At 31.4% G+C, this 19,373-nt stretch overlaps 1 protein-coding gene and 2 long non-coding RNA genes across 4 annotated transcripts in view; 1 reads left to right on the forward strand and 2 right to left on the reverse strand.

Moving 5' to 3' along the window:
• LOC106752860 overlaps positions 1-3,101 on the reverse strand; it is a 3,942-nt gene extending 841 nt beyond the window's left edge. The window contains exons 1-5 of one of the 2 annotated variants that reach the window (XR_001375167.2): positions 2,555-3,100; positions 2,107-2,352; positions 1,822-1,919; positions 1,113-1,258; positions 207-476 (exon numbers count right to left, since the gene is read on the reverse strand). This is a non-coding gene — a long non-coding RNA (uncharacterized LOC106752860). Of the gene's footprint in view, positions 1-206; positions 477-1,112; positions 1,259-1,821; positions 1,920-2,106; positions 2,353-2,554 lie in introns of those variants that run through there. The other variant, XR_002666692.1, reaches the window with a different exon arrangement.
• A 1,803-nt stretch (positions 3,102-4,904) lies between these two features.
• On the forward strand, positions 4,905-5,346 carry LOC106752868. The gene is made up of 2 exons (XR_001375171.2): positions 4,905-5,022; positions 5,112-5,346. It is a non-coding gene; the product is annotated as an uncharacterized LOC106752868 (long non-coding RNA).
• Positions 5,347-6,904: 1,558 nt separating this feature from the next.
• LOC106752847 lies at positions 6,905-11,560 on the reverse strand. The gene is made up of 3 exons (XM_014634619.2): positions 9,666-11,560; positions 8,317-8,389; positions 6,905-8,168 (listed from the first exon to the last, which is right to left on the reverse strand). The coding sequence occupies exons 1-3, from the start codon at positions 9,690-9,692 to the stop codon at positions 7,468-7,470; spliced, it is 801 nt and encodes a 266-aa protein (XP_014490105.1). The 5' UTR covers positions 9,693-11,560; the 3' UTR covers positions 6,905-7,467.
• Between the last annotated feature and the right edge of the window lie 7,813 nt (positions 11,561-19,373).

Below are 19,373 nucleotides of genomic sequence, written 5' to 3' on the forward strand. Positions count from 1 at the left end.
TTTAACCTCTTTTATTAATGACTTATTTTGTGGAGGTCTAAAACCTCTTTTATTTATAATTTACCCACCTATATTCATAACTTTTTAATTTAATTAAATTTATTTTTTATATTTTATAATAAGAAATATATAAAATTATAAAGTACACAAAAAGTAATCAAAATTAATTTTATTAATAATTTAAGATAATATACATTTATTGACCATTACAATGTAAATAAAAAAAAAAATACATAATATTGTTTAAAGAACATTACAAGATTGACTAAAAAATCTAACTACACCAATTGAAAAATGTTGATGACCTAAAAAAAACCACTACAAAACATCATCCTGTTGGAGTTTTAACTTTCGAATCAATATATATATGTTGGACTTGGATGAGTTTGTTGAGGTTTCTCATGCTTTTCCTATTTGGTAGGTACTTTCAACCGTGTTTGTGAACTCGACTATTTTTTTTTTAAACATGTGCTACCCTACAATAAAACCAACAAACAAATAATAAAAAACCACAATATTTAAAGAAACAAGTTGAAGAATACCATACTATAACTATATAATCTTTTTAGTTTATTTATGAACAAAACATAAACACAAGTTGAAGAAGACTATACTATAACTATACAATTATTGGAAAAATTTTGATTTCTTGGAATAGCAAGAAACACATGTTGTGTTAAAATCATGTATTAGAAGCAGAACATATACTCTCATTCCTATATTTGTGACTTATTCTATAAATATTATTTTCCAATGTGTATGTTATTCAAATGGATTCTCTGTCATAGTCTCACCCACATTTTCATCTCAACTCAACAAATGAAAGGTTAAATTTATTAAAATTAACCATGTTATCTATGTTTATCAAATGATAAAGTAGTGAGTTATACATTAGCCATAACTAATATTAGTAAAAGATAAAAATCAATAACTCATTAGCTAACAATTTTTAACTATGGAAAATTATCTTCACCACTCGATAATGATTGGTGAGAGTAAGATAGTTGGTAAAGAGCATGCGGAACAACTTTAAAAATATGTTTCAGTAAAAATTACAACAAAATATGTAGAAATAATAGCAACCATAGTCCAGAGTTAGATAACCCTCTTACCTCTAGAACTTGTTTTTCAACTCTCCCTCCTCCCATGGTAGATCAGGTTCTTCCTTTTCCCACAATTTTCTAAGTTCCTTCAACACAAGGGGCTTGCGTATATCCTCAACAGTAGTGAATTCAGTTGTATTACAGTGGGACCAATTCTGCATATCACATTATACAAAAGACAACCATAATTAAAAGGCTGGCAGTGCTATAGGATTTTCTTGTTGATTGACATTTATTAAAATATCATGTAACTCAATATATTTAAATGCCGCCAATGTACGATCTTTTTGGGTACTGATAATTAAAAGATAAAACTAATGATATGGAAAAGCCTGCAGAAGAGAAGGCATAAGAGTCAATAAGGAAGCAAAAATATAACAAGCTGTACTGCAGATACACAAGATACTAAATGAGAAAAATTAAATAGGTGACAGAGAGCAATTTTTTACATTAACAATTTGTTTTGATTAACAGAATTTCCTATTTAATTCGGTATGCAAGGAATTAGAAATCAACCCAAATAAACCTTCCATGTTTGGCCCACATAAAACAAAAGACCATTTAGATTAAAATTGTAATAGAGTACACCTAGATAGAAGATGTACCTAATTCCTAAGACAGGTTGGGGGAAAATAAATTATTTATTGCAGACTTATATACCTTACCAAAAGCCCCTAAAATAATACTAAAAGATACAAAAAGAGTTAGATCAGATTACCCAACAAAAGAGAAGTCTGGATGCAGCCCATAAGAAATTTGATTGCTTCATTCTAATTGTAGTACCTAAGACAGGATTCAGCATTGCCAATATTCAGCCTGCAATAAGGCAAGTTACAAGATCATAAGGATATGACATCAGAAATCGAAGTGAGTAAAAAAATTAAGAAAAGTTTCAAGTCTAAAGATTTTAGAACCGAACTTCAAATCTCATTAATGTCAGAAATACCACCTACTGATAGCTAACAAAACAAACAAAAATTAAGCACAAAGATGTTGAGCATACACAAGTAGACGTTTGCAAGTTCCCATGAAGAGTTGCCCATACAAATCCTTTCCAAATATTTCAGCCCCTCGAAGTGATGTTCCCTTTGCAATGGTTGGCCCCAACATATTTATTTTGCACTCTGGACAATATCATGGCCCTTCTGGTATATGATTTTTCAACACACCAATACACCTTGAATGATAAGCAGAGGGACACCCATCACAACAAAGCAGGATCCCATCCATGCCACAGAGGGATTTAAACCTGCATTTTCAACAAGTATGCAAGCATTTATTCCCAAGCTTCAAGCAAAATTTTAAAACTAAATAAATGATATTGAGAGAAGACATATCGAAGCATATAACCTCCCTTAGCCTGATTTAAGAGGGTTTCAAGAACACCTTGCGAAAGATTCATCATATCAAAGAAAACCCCTTATCATCATCACTCACGATAGGGATAATACCTTCAAAACGCACGACATGGAAGTAACCGATGGTTGCGACACCATCAATAGCGTCTCCACCTTCGCACGCTGCCGCTAAGGAGGCAGCACTGGAATTGTCACCAATATAACCCTATGCCAATCCATTTCTTCTGACACCATCGTCACACTCCACGGTAGGTTCGAGATCTTGTCCGTTGTCCGCCAGCCGCTACTACTTTGACCATACCTGGTGGAGGACAAGGGCTGGTAATAGGAGGAAGTGTTGTTGGGACACTAATTGCTTCGACCCCTTGAGATTTGCAAGATTTGGAAGTGATAACCGATTATTAGGGTTTTTAGTTTTCTGTACTGTGAGAGTGAAAAAGAAATTAATGGATGAAGAAGCAGAAGGGGGAAATCGCGCTTAGAACTTTGGTTTTCAAATTTGGGAAAAAGGATGTACTAAACTTAAAATTTTGAGAGGGTGCAGTTGAAAAAAATAGAAAAAGAAAAAAATAGTAAAAGAAAAATGTAGCAAGTTATAAAACTCTTCAAAAAGAATTGAAACCCTCCACAATTATTAGCCTTTATACAGTACATTATAATGATTCGAAAAAATGTTGATTTGCAGAGGTTTTTTATCACCTCCTTAAAATAACCTCCACCGTATATACTTTTTTTTTAAGCATGTTTCTACAAATATAACACTCAATCAATCATAGAAACGTACATTGTAAATCAACAAAACATGTTCACCAGATATAACAAACACTTCAGAACAAGAACATGTAATACTCGAACACATGTAATACTCGAACATGTGTAATGTTATTAAGCACTATGTTGTCATCATCAAAAACTAATTTAATTTGATATAGAGTTTGTATTGTCAACAATCTCAACAAATGGTACATTGAATACTGAAAAATATATAATTCTTGAAAACATTTTCATGATTATTAACGTGAATCCAAATTAAAATTATATATATTAATATTATCAACATAAAAATTATAAATTATTGTCATCATAAAATACTATAATATATAAATTAAATACTTTATTAATAATAAATACGGTTGAAGTATCATAAAGTATTGAACACATATAGATGTCAAACATGATGGGTGATCTAAATTGAAGTATGAGTATCATAGTTATTAATTATCATGGTTAAAATTAGCTATTTTAAAGTATAAAATGTGAAAGTTTGTAATGTTGAAGAATAAAATTGGTTCCCATTTACAATTTTAAAAATTAAATTAAATATTTAAATTTTCAAGATCAAGATGAAATTACTTTAAAAAATATGGAAGATATAAATTATTTTTTTAACTAGTCAGTACTAGGGATGGCAAAAAAATCCGCGACAAATAGTTGATACCCACGGATATTTACTACCCGAAACCCGCGGATAGCGGATATTTTAATACCTGCTTATAAACGGGTCAGGTGCGGATATTATACTATCCGTACCCGCGGATATCCGCTACCCGCAAAAAATAAAAAAAAAATTATTTTATTAAGTTAAATATAATTAAAATTAACATTAATTTATATTTTACAAGGTTAAATTTAATTAAAATTGTACTATATGAAATATACCGATCGAAATTAATTGTCATTTATTGAAAATTAACCGGTATTAATAGGTTAGATTGTCTTACCCTTTACAAAATATACGGTATTGATTATTGATTATTGGGTTTGATTGCCTAAAAATATACCACACTAATTAATAATTCAGATTGTCTTACTCTTTTTGCAAAATATACTATATTAATTATTTATTATACGATATTAATTATTTATTATTGGATTTGATTGCCTAAAAATATAATATAGTGCACTAATGGTTAATCAATGGGCATGTTTGTCATAGGCTCTATAAATATATAAGTGATATCTAAGTACAATCTTCCTCTTCTATCCTAATAAAATTTAGACCTTTTTATATAAGTCACCATCGAATCAATTCAACCTAAACAAAAATTAAATTTTAATTTATATTTAATTTAATTTATATTATATTTTATATAATTTTTTTTTGTAATTCTATTTAAATTTTATTTTAATAATTTATAAAAATATATTTTTTTAAATATTTGCGGGTATCCGCGGATATCCGCGGGTTTTAAAATATTCGCGGATTTTTTTTAGGCGGATACCGGCGGGTAGCGGGTCGGGTTTCGGGTACAGTTTTATCCGGCGGGTCGGGTTCGGATATCACACTATCCGACCCGAACCCGACCCGTTCTCTTGTTTACAATGGATGGTTTTAGAAATAAATTTTTTATGAAAAATTGATTAAAATAAGTTAGACTTATATATTTTAGTCTTAATATCAACTGGTTGACTTTTCCTCGTTTCTTCCATCCTCCTATTTGGACGCATGTATCTCCACAAATTTTGTTTCATTTTCCCTTCTCTCCAAAACTCCAAAGCTGAGGTGAACCTTCAAATAACTTTTATTCCTTGCTTTCAGTGCTTGGATGTAATGTTCATTGGTGAGTACTTCACTTATTTTCTTCTCCTTTCTTGGCTAACCCTCTCTAACCATGTTTAATGCTTTGATTTTAGTCAATGAAAATCTTAGTTGGTGGTGCTATACATATATGTTGCTTCCATTCGAGAAGACTGCTCCAAGATTCTTTATTTTCTCCATCCAAAGGCTTCACAACTTGTTTGCTTCTTGGTTAAGGGAAGATTTCCGATTCTACATGAAAATATTTTGTGTTGAATATGAGCATATATATGATACTTTGCCTGAAGTTGCATGATTTGATTCTCTCGTGATTATATATTTTTGCACTGAGTTTTGAAAGGCCAAACTATTTTTCTCTAAATTTTTTATATTTCTTAATTCTATGCTCTTTTTATGAATTTTATTGAATTTCTCTGGCTTAAAATAAATATTTACTTTGCAAAAGTATTGGCTGAAAGTCCAGTTTCCGCAAATCTGAGAAACTTGAGAAGTTGTATGGAATGCATTTAGTTACAATTAAAATTAAAACCTAAACAGTTAATAAAATTAAAATTGTTTATATGAACAATTGTACATAGGCATTTCATTTTTTTTCTTACGTATTTAACACTATTAAAAATATATTTTATTTTTCAATATAAAATAATTTAAGAAAAATAAGTAAATATATTAGGTTTTTTATGTGTGGAATAGATGTAGTTTCGTAAGAAATTCGTGGAAATTGAAGAACTTGAAGGATATAACAACCTATGTAGCATTGGTATCATACAACAGCCGACAAAAGAAAAACACCAATTAAGACATGGTCCAACACAGAAAACAAATGACCAATCAGAATTTTGAAAAGACAAATGAAAATGCGAGGAAGAACATGTGGTTCTCATAGGTTCGTACTGTACACCATTATCCAAACAAATAAATTAACCTTCCAACAATCATTGAAGTCTTTTACAGTTTTTTTTTTCTCTTTCCTAACTTGTTTTAAGTGTCTAGGACTAGAGCAAGGATTGGCTTAAGTTTCAAAAAAAATTATCTTGTTATCTAGTGTAAAAACATTCCCAATAAGAGTACTGGTTGTCGGGGACAGTGACGGTGGTGACTCTGTGTAGCGGAATAGAATTTCAAAATCAGAAGGGTTTAATATCAAGGAGAAAAAAAAAGACTTATTTTATTATTATTAATGATGAAAAATGTATTTTTATATTCTTTATTTGTAATAATCTAGTTCTTTTAAAAAGAAAAATAGATAAATTAGGAAAATTAAGAAAAATAAAATAAAATAAAAAATTATAAATTTATTTCTCTAATTAAAATTTTTTTTAAAGATATTATCTCAAATTATAACCAAATGTTTTTTATAATTTATATTCTTTAATATCCAAAGAAAAAACTAATACTATTCTCAAAACAACATATTAAAAAGTTATGCTGTAAAGAAGCAAAAGCTTTTGGTAAATAGGAAATGGTTAATATTTTAGCCATTATAGAAGCAATGATATAAAATTAGACAAACGTATTTGAGATAAGTGTCACTTATTTCTTTTGTATATAAAAAAATTATAAATATCAAACTTATTTGTATAAGTGTGTGATGTATATTATATTTGCAAAAAATATTAGTGCATTTTATATGTGATTTCTCTTTTATTGCATTGTAAATCAGCTGGTGCATGACATAATCAGACGATAAAAGTGTTCGTTAGTGAAAATTGTATTGTAGCAGTTTATTAGAATAAACTGAAAATGAAAATAGAGATAACATTAAGAAAGAGAGAATTAAGAGAAAAAAAAATCAAAATCACTGATACATTTTTTGAAATTTAAATTGGATTGGTAAATTTAAAATTAAATTATACTCAGCAACTAATTTCCAACATCAATATCAAATAATGAAATCTGTTCGTCTTCATTTCCCGTACTTACAAAGGCCAATGTGATTAAGAAAAAAAAAATCACAAAAACCAATAGTGCTTTAAACTGATTTTCTGAAACATGATTTGATCCGAGTTTATTTTAAACAACTACATAAATATATTATATAGTATAAAATATATAACAATAAGGTTACCTAATCCTTCTACAGAAAAAATAAACTTTAACTTCAACAAGTTGTTTTTCATAAATGTAAACTAACTTCTGGTCCCAACCCTTCTAGCTGCAACTGATGAAAGAACAGTTCTGATCTTAATTGAACTAAACTAATTACATTTAGATGAATCCTTGATCAATCTGTTTAGAACATGTCATGCAGATTTTAAAATGTGTGAAACTGAAACGAAGGAGAAATCATATGCGAAAGAAGAGTAGAACATATAGCTATTAACTTCAAACGGTTCTATATGGTGTTCCATGCATGCATACCAACAATAAACATAGTCTTGAGATACGATAAATAAATTGCATGATAACAATAACTGTCTGTAAAATCCATACTTTTTCTCTCTCTTGAATGTCAAGACTTTGGTGTTCATTCATTATTTTTCCCCAGCAAATTTGTATAACCATCGTAGTTTTGGACTCCGTTCTTTCGATTGTTGTAGACACGACGAATTGCTTTGGGCTCCTTAGAATTGCCAATCGTTGCACCCCTAAAAGTTTGGTCACGTTTGCTCATGTTGTTAAAGGCATCTTCAATTTTAGAAGTGCAAATGTTTGCACCGCTGAGAGCTTGTAGGCCCGATGCATGGTTGTTATAGGAATCTTTACTTGTAGAACTGTTAACCTCACAATAGCTGTAGTCTTGCTCCCCGTCGCCATAGTTGTTAAAGCAGTTATCAATTGCATAGCCATGGTCAACAGAATTAACAGTTTGGCAGCCAGTAATGATGGAAGCATCCAATCTTTCATTCTCTTTGTAGTTGCCATGTTGATTAGGGTTATTGGTTTCTGTGTTCCTTGTCTCTTTATCTTTCCCACTGAAACTAGCTTCCAGAAAATTGTTGGTTTCTCCACGATTCACGTGGCTCTCTCTTCCCTTACCCTTGGCGTTTAATTTCTCCGTGGTTTTCATTAGCCAATTGGTAGCGGCATTTAGATAAACAAAGAGGAAACGAGCTGCGAATACAAGAAGCGAAAAGAGCATATAGATGAACGCAGATATAAACGATAGAGCTGCGCTAATGACGACGAATGGGGAAGCCTGAAAAATTTGCTTTTCCAAGGAGAGTTCTGCAAAGTTTTTCGAGTTTGAAGAATAAAAAGGTGATCAAATATTACTCTTCTTCTACTAAAGCAAACTTGAATAGATTGTAGCAAAGAAGAGTGAAAATATTCAAAGTATATGAATGAATCCGTTCATGTAAAGAAGAGTATATACCTTCATATTCCACGGACTTGGTTTTGCTCCTGGTTGATGGAGCTACAGGTTCAACAGGTTCCGGAATTGGTGCCTGCAACACGAGTTTCTTAAAAGATTAATAAATAAATTTGTGGCTAGAAGAACGATATAGGGTACTAGAATGATATTATAAAATGTATGCATAACAAAGGTGTTATAACTATATTTAACGAAACACAACTTCATACATATTATATATGATTTAAAATTTGTGTTATACATTAGGTGTACCTCTTGTTTAGCTGGAAAATGGGGAATACAGAATATGCTTCATTATTTCACCTTTTTGTTTGTATTATATCTGGGAGTATGACTTATTTTAGTGAAAAACGGTTGTAATAAAGAAAGAGAGAAAAAGTTAACAATATATATAACATTGATTAGGAGAGGAAAAATAAAAAAAAAAAGGGATACACAAAGTAACTGATGATAGAATAAGGGAATGGGAAGATATGTAAAAGACGGTTAAAATCGTATTATAGTGTAACTTGTAAAATTTACATTAGTGTTTTACAACTACCAAAGAAAAGAAGTCTGTGTCGTAGTTTTGTCATCAATGTCTGAATCTTTTACCCCGTCATTAATTTGGGACAGCCCTAATCAGTTTTCACTTTATGAGTTTACCTAATCATTGGTTTCGATCTCAACAGGTCATTGTTTTATACCATAATTTGTGTTAGCCCATGTTGTCTAAGGACAAGATCCAACGCCTGCAAGAGCATCCCATGAGTAGAAAACTTGGAGCTCATAAACCCTTTGCGAAAATAGCAATTTTAATGGAGTAAACGGGAAGCAATTAAGAGAGAGAAAGGGAAAAGGACTCAACTCTTATAAAAGGCAAAAGGGTTTTGGTTTTTCTCCTTACACAACAGCGTCGATCTCGTGGATCAGCCATGTACAACGAAAAGGAAAAAAGACTACATGGTAGGCGCCCTATAACTGTATGACAAGAAGGGAAAACATTTAGATCCACCGTTAGAACAGACAAAGATGTAAAAATAGGGTTTCAAAGAAACCTCTAAGCTTTAATTGGAGAACCAAAACTGAACCTCCATGGCCACAAACAAGTGAAAACAAGCTTGAGATGTTTGTGTTATGGATTTCTCTAGTGTGTTGGTTGGCTGTGGATCCTTCAATTCACCAACTCAGGCACAATATTGATAGTGTCACAGAAGTACAGAAGAAATCATTTTTTTTTTTTTCATTTTTGGTTGATTAGAAAGAGAGTTCAAGTACAGGTCTAATAATTAGTAACAGTGATATAACGAGGAAAATGAAAGAGGATCAGAAGGAAAATATTCTTTAGATGCAAGCTTGAGAACTCATACCTTAACTGAATTCTCCTTCATTTCCATCAAACTATGCAGAAGGAGACGCTCCTTTCTATTTTCTGCAGGAGAGAGAGAGAGAGAGAGAGAGAGAGAGAGAGAGAAAAGAGAACGTGTAAGAAGAACTAGAGAGAAGGAGAGATACCAAAATAAAGAATGCAGAGAGACCTAGCGAGTGGAAAAGAATATAGCAGGAATATCCAAGTAACACAAGTGTCATTAGAAAAAAAGAAAAAAATGATCATTTCACACCCAATTTTTTTTATACCTCTCACTTTACAATTCCTTGTAGTAATAACCCTAATAAAAATAAACATAAATAAAATTTTAAAATAAACTAGTAATATTAATAGTTATTAAGTGGTAATATAAAGAAAATATAATGTCAAACTATCTGATCTGCTCCGTGTCTATTACGTCTACCATCCAAAAACTTCAGATATTGCACAAATGTGGGTATATTTTATGCACACTTTGTTAAAGTACATGAATATATATTGAAATGCTAGTGCTCTGGATAATTAATAAGGAAAATTTTGGTGATAAAAACACAAGTCCTTTTTTAAAAAATTCATGTAAATGATACTTTTATTAAACATATATTAAATATTATCTCCATCACAGTTAACATTTTGAACTCTTAGTTGTGTCTAGAGATAGAGACACACAATTATTCATATATAAACAATGGTCTTGGCAATTAAACACCTATACGATAATGTTTTACGTTAGATTTCATTTGGCTTCCTATTATACTTGTAAAATAATTGTTAAGCACATATAATTCAACTATTATCTTTGTTATCCAATTAAATTAATTACTGTCTATGTTGTACATGAACATTGGCTTCAATTTAATTATTTAAATATTTATTTTTCGCACTTATTTCCTTCTCTATGTTTGTAATCATAAGTTGTATCCGTCTAACATTTTGTTAACAACTTCTTACCCTCATTGTTTATTAAGTGGTAACTAATGAGTTGATGATCAATAACTGGATTTTTTTTTTCCATGTTAATGTATCATAAACTTGCAACGTGTTTGTTTGCTTCATTAGAAGCAAAAGCTGAAATGAGAACATTAATGTTGGCATTTAGGAGAATGAAAGTTTTTTTTAGTGAAAAATTAGGATTAGATAAGCTGGTTATATCTCCAGAAAACATTTTTTTGAATTCCTTGCCTTCTTTTAAGCATAGTGTGATTAATTTTGGTAACTCTTTCTTTCTACTTTACCATTCGGTCTGTTCATTTTTTGACTCTGACTCCTCAATCATAAAGATTTCATACTATGCAATGCTTCTATGTAGATGAGGAATAATCCTGCAGTTTTGCTGGCTTTACGTTGGCATTGGATTACAGATGGTGTAGGATCAGAAGCAAACGGATCAAATAGTTTTAGTTTATGTGATAAGAGCCAATATAGCTACACTTATATGTGATGGTTGTGTTCCTGCATCATTACTTTTGCTATATTATGTCAGGTTGTTTGCTCAGGTTAATCATGAAGCATTAGTTCAGTTTGCTCTTGACAGAGGTGTACCTGCTGTCATTGGCGTTTTCGGGAGCATAAAGTTTAAAAGTTGTTTAAAACTGCATTTTGGACTCTTCATTTCAGATAACATATATGATTGAAGTTGATCGAGCTCTAAGAAAAAGCCTAGAAAAAGACCTAAGAAAGACCTTCAAGAAAAATAAAGAAAGAGTGAATAGGTTGATAAGAAACTTTGTTGGGTGAAGAGCTCAGAGAAACCTAAAATGGCCATTTGGCAAAAGGTTGTAGACTTCGAATCATTCAGAGGAAAAAAGATTATACTGTAAAATTTTACAGTGTAGACTAAATATTAGGGGAGACATTTGTTGTAGTTATAGTTATTTTAATATTATGGTTTGAATTATACGGATTAATCATATTTATTATGGATTTGGTTATGGATGTTAATATTGTTCAAGTGTTGATGTGTGATCTCTAATTATATAATATTATGATTCGAAGATATTTACAATTTTTTCATCATGAACTTTTGTGTAAACAATTTATGCAGTTTAAAAAAAAAAAAACAATTGTCTAAAACCATAATTTAATAAATTTGTCTTAAACTCAAAGTCAATACATATATTATTGTAATCTAAAACATAAAACATCAGTTTAATAAATGTACTCTAAAGCAGGTTCAAAACTGTAGTGATTCCTAAGATTTTAATTAACCATTTAAAAAATATTGTTACACAAAAAACTGTGACTTATTATTTACGGCCAGGCAAACCTAATCCACGGTTGGAAAACTGTAACCTAAATGTCTTCATGTTTTAGGCTATGATTTTATGCTATAACCTAAAGCACTTTTTGTTGTAAAAATTACTCTCCAAAATTTTAACTAATTATTAACAAAAACCAAAAGTAGATAGAACTTGAAACTTTAACCTTTTTACAAAATAAAACAAAGTTGTTGTCACCAAAATCCCTATGATTTACTCTAATGTGTAAAAAAGCAAACCAAACCATACTACCCAAAGCCTAGACATATAACATGACCAAATCCCAATAGACATGAAGTTTAATAAATTTAAACTAAGTGTTTTATTCGTTGTATTTACAATAACCAACTATTTGATCCTTATACTTTTATATAATTATCTTTAGAGTTTGATTACTTTTTGTACTAGATGGATTGGACACTCATAGGATCATTTCGTGATTAATCTGGCCGGACAGTTTAGGATGAATGGTCAGTGAGAACTCGTAATCATACTTATACAAGGTTTAAGGTAAAAAGTTATTAGAGTCATTGGGGTCGAGATTGGGTCGTGATTAAGACTTCATTAATCCTATATCCATGGTAAAAACTATAAATACAGGTTAAAGGTAGGTGATTCATATTTACTTTGCATTTATTACTAATCAAAATAATTGCATGGACGATATACTGACTTAAGTATCAGAGAACCTTTGGCAAGTACACTTCCGAACGAAAGAGCGAAGAAGAAGGACAGAAAGCGTGACCAAACGACATTGAAAGACAAATTGTAAAGGTGTTTGAAGTAACTCAACCTTGAAATCGAAACACTTTTATTCTTGAATTCTCTTAATCTATAAATAATAAATGAATCTGTTTTCTTCACAGTATCTTCTACCTAACCTCACCCGTCCACAAAGATTATTCAAAAAGCTGGCATTCCTGGCATCAATGCAAAAGCTTTGAATATTTTTTGACGAGGATAGATAGCAATTGGATTATTATTCTAACGTTGTTTTACTTACACCAACCGACATGGAGAAAAGGACACAAATACTTAACTAGCTAGTTACTATATAGTGGCTATAAATAAACATTATTCATAGTCCCAGATTGCACGCACCCAATCAACATAGTGAAAAAATGTGTGAACAGAATCGAAAAATTCAAGTTCTCAGATCTACTCAATGCCTATCTTTCAACGACGCGTCAAATTAATTTATCATATGATTGGGTTTTACCACTATTTCCATCATGACAGTATTAATATATGACAATTATAAAGCGTATTAATGTCACAATACTCATAATTAAGATGGTCCCACTAACACCTAAAATGAATTCACGTAAAGCTGCTCAACCCAACACCCACGCACTAAGTCTTCATACTCTAATTACATAACATCTGATACTAATGATTACCTTTATAATATAAAACATGCGACTAATAATACTTTTATAAGATCAAACATAGATTCATAACAAAGATTCATGTTCATCTATTGTCATTCCAATTATTTTCTCGTTTGAGGGAGAAATACATAGATTATAGATTTGAGGAAGTATGAAATAGATATATGAAAAATGATTAAATCTGGATAACCAAAATCTATGCACTTAGAGAAGAATATGTTTTGACTTGTTAAGAAACATAACATAGTATATATATTTAAAAGAATGGTTATTAGATATTCAAAATTAGAGAAGTGTGTTCCCAAGAAAGTTTAATAGTTTCGAGAGAAAATTAGCTTGAGAAAAGCTCACTAATGAAAAATATGACAATTTCATCACTAAATTTATGTTAGATTCTGATATGTTTGTGGAAAAAGTTTGATAACATGTTTTTTCTTTAAGAAAGTGTGCTAACCATCTTTTGCATTTTTTTTTTTCTAATATGTTTATCTTTGATGTCAAACTCATCAGACATCATATGCATTATGTCTAACATAAAAATTCATAAAAGATATCAATGAATTACCTTTCACAATGCAGCATTGGTTTATATAGTATAACAACGGTATTGGACACATTTTTATATGTTAAAGTCGGTTTCATAATAAAACCAAATTTAATTTTTATTCATAAAAAGTTAGTGTGGGTCAAGTCCACACTAAATAATAAACAAAATGTTAATATTTATTTATGAAATACTAGTGTCAGATCCACGCTAACACATTAAGTAATACAAAAAGAAGTATTTACATACATGTAATGTCGTTTAAACCCACCTTAAGTAATAAAAACAATATTTTTTATTTATAAAAGAATCGTGTTAGTCAAATCAATGTCGAAGAATAAGAAAAATAATTTTAATCTACAAAGAAATAGTATGGGTCAAGTCTATGTTCAATAATAAAAAATATAATTTTTATTTATAAATAAGTAGCATTGACTAAGTCCACATTAAATATTATTAAAAGAAATTTTGTTTTCTTATAATATTAGTAGACATAATATTAAAATAATAATACCGTACATTTGCATGAATTAGTCTCACACTAAGTTATACATTATATTTGAATTAAGTCTTTACATATTTATTTTTGACATCTTTCAAAAACTTTCTTATCAATTATAAATTCATGTTTATCTTTTATTTTATCTATTATAGGATTTTGTTTATATCTAAGAGGTTTTTCACTCTAGTCATGATCTTCTTGAATCTCGTTATTTTATTTATCTCAGCAAGGTTTTTCTTCTATCACACTAAATCATCTTGAATGTATTTTATTGAGATTGGTACTCTATATCTCCATTTCATTATTCAAATTGAAATAGTAGTTGTTTTGAATATTTCATTTTTTATAATGGGTGGATTTCTCCATTAAATTGTTCTTGATATTGAATTGTTTTTGTTTTATAGTGAAAATGAGGACGGTTTTGGAAAGATGAGGATGGAATGTTTACGGTACTGTCTGCATATAATTTATTGAAAAATGTTTTAGTAAGTGAGAACTCTCAATTGTTTAATAAGGTACCAATCAACGACATTTTATAGCATACAATGGTGTAGGAATATATAATATTTTTTGTGACTTATGTAAGTAAATCGAAATGAATGTTACACACTTATTATGCTGTTGTTCTATATACCAAATGTAGTTAGAAACAGTGTGATACGTAGGTGGGTATAAAGTCAGTGTATCATAACCAACCGCAATCAAACGTTTTACCTATTGGAACTAAATGGAAAATAAAACAATGTTTGGAAGGTAATTATTTGGGAATTATGGAACCATAAGAATAAAGTATTATTTAGGCATGGAAAGACTGATGCAGATGAGTTTTTGGTTTGAAACAATTAAATGCAAATGCATGCTGTGGATCAAACACAAAATCTCCCATGTCATATTTTCATACAGTACTAGTACTATAGTCTTTTTGTTGAATGTTTAAACACTTGTGAAGAAAAATTAGAGAGATAACAAAGATTATGCATGAACTTGGGTTTTGCAGCTAAGAGATATAGGAGCTCCTTGGTAGGTTTTCTTTTGCAATTATTACCAATTGCAGACGTGGGAACCCTAAAATGGAATAATAGGGCACAAAATTTGTTATAGTGTGAAACAACTATTTAAAGTACCTAAAGAAGAAAAGGAAACCTCGGGAGGAAAGTTTAAAGGTTAGAAGGAAGTGTTTAAGATTGAGAGATGTTAGAAGATTTTGAGTGAAGGAAAGACTTGTTGGATTGAATATTTTTAATCTTTTTTTAGCTTACTTAGAAATGATACAACCATCCCCTGTTTATACTAGTAATATCTCTTTAACCAATGATTAAGATCTTGCCATTACAACATTCATCTAAGGGCTATAACTTATTCTCTAGAACTTTCTAAAACATTCCTATAATTCCAAACTTATCTAGAGATATCTTATGGATAAGAATCTTTAGATATTTTTGTAGATCATTCTAATATCCTTCTAGATATGATTTTCTAGAATGTTATTTGAGCCTTTGCTAATATTGGGCTTTTATCTTTTAGGCCAAACATACAAAATCAATTTATATTCCAACGCCCCTTCTTAAACTTGATTTTGTACTCTAAGCAAACTTTTCAACTTTATAAGGACTTCTTTCTTCAGCGTTTTGTGAAGATATCTGCTACCTGATCATGCGTCTTCACATATCCATTTGCACATCCTTGTTGTTGATGCATTCTCTAATGTAATGGTAACGGGTGTGGATGTGTTTACTTCGATCATGGAAGATTGGGTTTTTTGCTAATGCTATTGCCGACTTGTTGTCCACGAAAATCTTTGTTGGCTTCACTTGTGGCAAGCTTAACTCCTTCAATAGGTTGCGTAGCCAAACAACATGGCAAACACATGAAGTTGCAGCTACATACTCTGCTTCACATGTAGACAAAGTGACAATAGACTGCTTCTTAGACATCCAAGTAAAGGTTGTGTCTCCCATGTAGAACAAAAATCCACTTATGCTCTTCCAGTCATTCATATCTCCACACTAATCGCTATCACTATATCCAACAAGCTTGTAATAGTTAGAAATGGAGTAGTATAGGCCAAAGCTTGTTGTACCTTGGATATCGAAGAATTCTCTTCGCAAACTTGAAGTGAGTAGTTTTTGGAGCTTCCATGTACCGACTCACGACTTCAACGACATAGAGAATGTCTGGTCTTGTACAAGTTAAATAGCGTAAACTTCCAGCAAGACTTTTATAGAGGGTTGAATCCACTTTTTCTCCCTCTTCATCCTTACTCAACTTGATGCCATAGGAGTACTAACTGGATTAACGTCATCCATCTTGAACTTCTTGAGGAGGTCTTTGGCATAACTTTCTTGAGTAATAAAAATTCCTTCATTTCCTTGCTTTACTTCAATTCGGAGATAATATGCCATAATCCCCATGCCGGTCATTTCAAATTCCATTGTCATATCCTTCTTCAATTCCTCAAACATGCTTGGATTGTTCCCTGTAAAAATCAAGTCATCGACATACAAGCATACGATCAAAATATCTTTATCTTGAGCTTTGATATAGAGTGCATGCTCATATGGACACTTGATGAAATTCGCTTCTTTGAAGTACTTGTCAATTCGAACATTCCAAGCTCTCGGAACTTGTTTCAATCCATAAAGAGCCTTCTTTAATCTCAAGACTTTATCTTCTTCTCCTTTAACTTCATATCCTTGTGGTTGCTTAATGTAGACTTCTTCAAGAACTCCATTTAAGAAGGCGGATTTGACATCCATTTGGTGTATCTTCCAATTATTCTGAGCTGTTAATGATCTAATAAGTCTAACAGTTTCTAGTTGAGCAACAGGAGCAAATACCTCGTCATAGTCGATGCCAGCCCTTTGACTGTAGCCGTTCGCCACCAATCTTGCTTTGCATCTCTGAACTTCTCCTTTGGAGTCCTTCTTTGCTTTGTAGACCCATTTGACACCAATTGCTTTGTGCCCTTTTGGAAGCGAGACTAGTTCCCAAGTATTATTCTTCTTTATTGCCTCGATCTCTTCATCCCTTGTATTTCTCCAACTCTTCTTTTCAATTGCTTCTTGGAAGTTCATGTGCTCACAGTCTGCAAATAGACAGAATAAGGTAACATTGTCTAGATTTTCAGTTACCTCATAAATTTCTTGGATACTTCGAAAACGTGGCTTTTTCACTTGAGCTTTCATCGCCTTGAAGGGTTGTATTTGGTGAAGTAGGTGGAGTAGTAGGTGCCTCTTCCGGTTGTTGTTGTCGTTCCACGTCATCTTCTTCAATGCACAGGAAGAAGGTATTATCCTCACAATTTGTCAACCAATCTCATTCTCCTTCTTCATTAAACACTACATTCTGACTAATGATTGTTTTCCTTGTATCAGGATTGTAGAGTTTGTACCCTTTGGAGTTGGCATCGTAACCAATGAAGATGTATTTTTTACTTTTGTCATCCAACTTACTTCGTTTCTCATCTGGTACATGCACATGTGTTATGCTTCTGTTGAGACTTTGCAAGTGCACCAAATCACTCAAGTAGTAAAACCGGTAAGACCGGATATCGTTTCCCAAGAGACTCAGTTACTACTTTACTATCGTATTATAACTAACTAACATAAGCTAAAGAATGATTCCCTTTTAGTGTGAAATTGTGCAATGAAAGTAAAAGTAATCCATAAGTAAAGGTTTGAACTACTTGCGGCTAAAACACTTGAAAATGAAATGATTGATGAATATGTGAAATGGATATGTTGGAGAATGATTTCAAGTAATACAATCCTATGCAAATGCACTCAACCACTCTTCTTCATTAACTTGTTCTTGTCAACTAGCTAAGTTACTTAAACCCAATTCCTTAGTGAGAAAGCCTAGGTTCACTCTTAAAATCCCAATCCCTTGGCAACCCAACAAGTTCACCCGCATTATGAAAGGAAGTTTAAGACAACCAAAGGTCCTAGCTCTATCCCTAGACACTATTTCCTTTAGGTGTTTCTGTTCATTTCAAGGTACACAAAATATTTCTCAATACTAAGTAAACCCTAACATCATGCCATGGTTGATCAAGTCATATCAAGCTTTAAGCAAAGAAAGAAACATTAACAAGTCATGAAAGAAGCATATTTTCATTTAAAACATGTGCATTTACAAATGAGTTGTATAGTTTACATCATTCCCCAACAAAAGAAAACTTAGTCATGGAGAGCTTGAGCTTACAATGGAAGAAAATGGAGTAGAAGGAGACCCAAGGAAGGAGAAGGGAGAGTTCCCACTGTCCAAAACTTACTCCAAGAGGTCCAAAAATGATGTTTTAGAGCTTCAGCCACCAAGAAGTTGCAACCCTTGAAAACTGTGTGCCTTTTATAGGTTTAGGGTGCCAAGTCAGCAAAAAGTCGCGCCCAACGCCCTTTTCTGAGGTACTCAGGCGCCATAAATTAAGTTTCAATAGCGAATCAAAGGGCGCTCAGCGCCCTCTAGGGGCGCCCAGGCGCCAGAAATTAGGGAAAACAGCGAACTGAGGGATTCAATGGACCCCATCAACCATAATAAAGATGGATTCAATGGATGCAATGAAGTAAATCATTATTTCTCTATTTTCTTTCTTTCTTGATAAAGATTAATAGGTATAGATTAATAGCTTCACATAAGACGCTATTCTTCTTATTGATTGTTTAAAAATTTATTATTACTAACTTAAATAACTTAAAAACACAAAGTCTTGCGAGAGGAAAGAAGAAGCTGAGAGAAAAAGGAATGTAATAGATATTTCTCATTTATTAGAAAGTGTTTCTATGTTTCAAAGAAAAGAAGAGAACGTGAAATATATAGGCAGGAAGGATTGCATGCAAACGGGAGAAAAACATTATGCAGGTACATGTTTTTGGATAAACTTATATATGGGTATTTGTAAGTTATTAATTGTTTTAGGAGATTACAAAGATGAAGAATACTTCTAATAATAAACACATACAATAGAGTAGAGTTCATTCATTATGATAGTCATAATTAATACATGTAAGGAGCATGA

This window comes from Vigna radiata, unplaced genomic scaffold (genome assembly GCF_000741045.1).
Source record: "Vigna radiata var. radiata cultivar VC1973A unplaced genomic scaffold, Vradiata_ver6 scaffold_48, whole genome shotgun sequence".
NCBI classification, from domain to species: domain Eukaryota; kingdom Viridiplantae; phylum Streptophyta; class Magnoliopsida; order Fabales; family Fabaceae; genus Vigna; species Vigna radiata.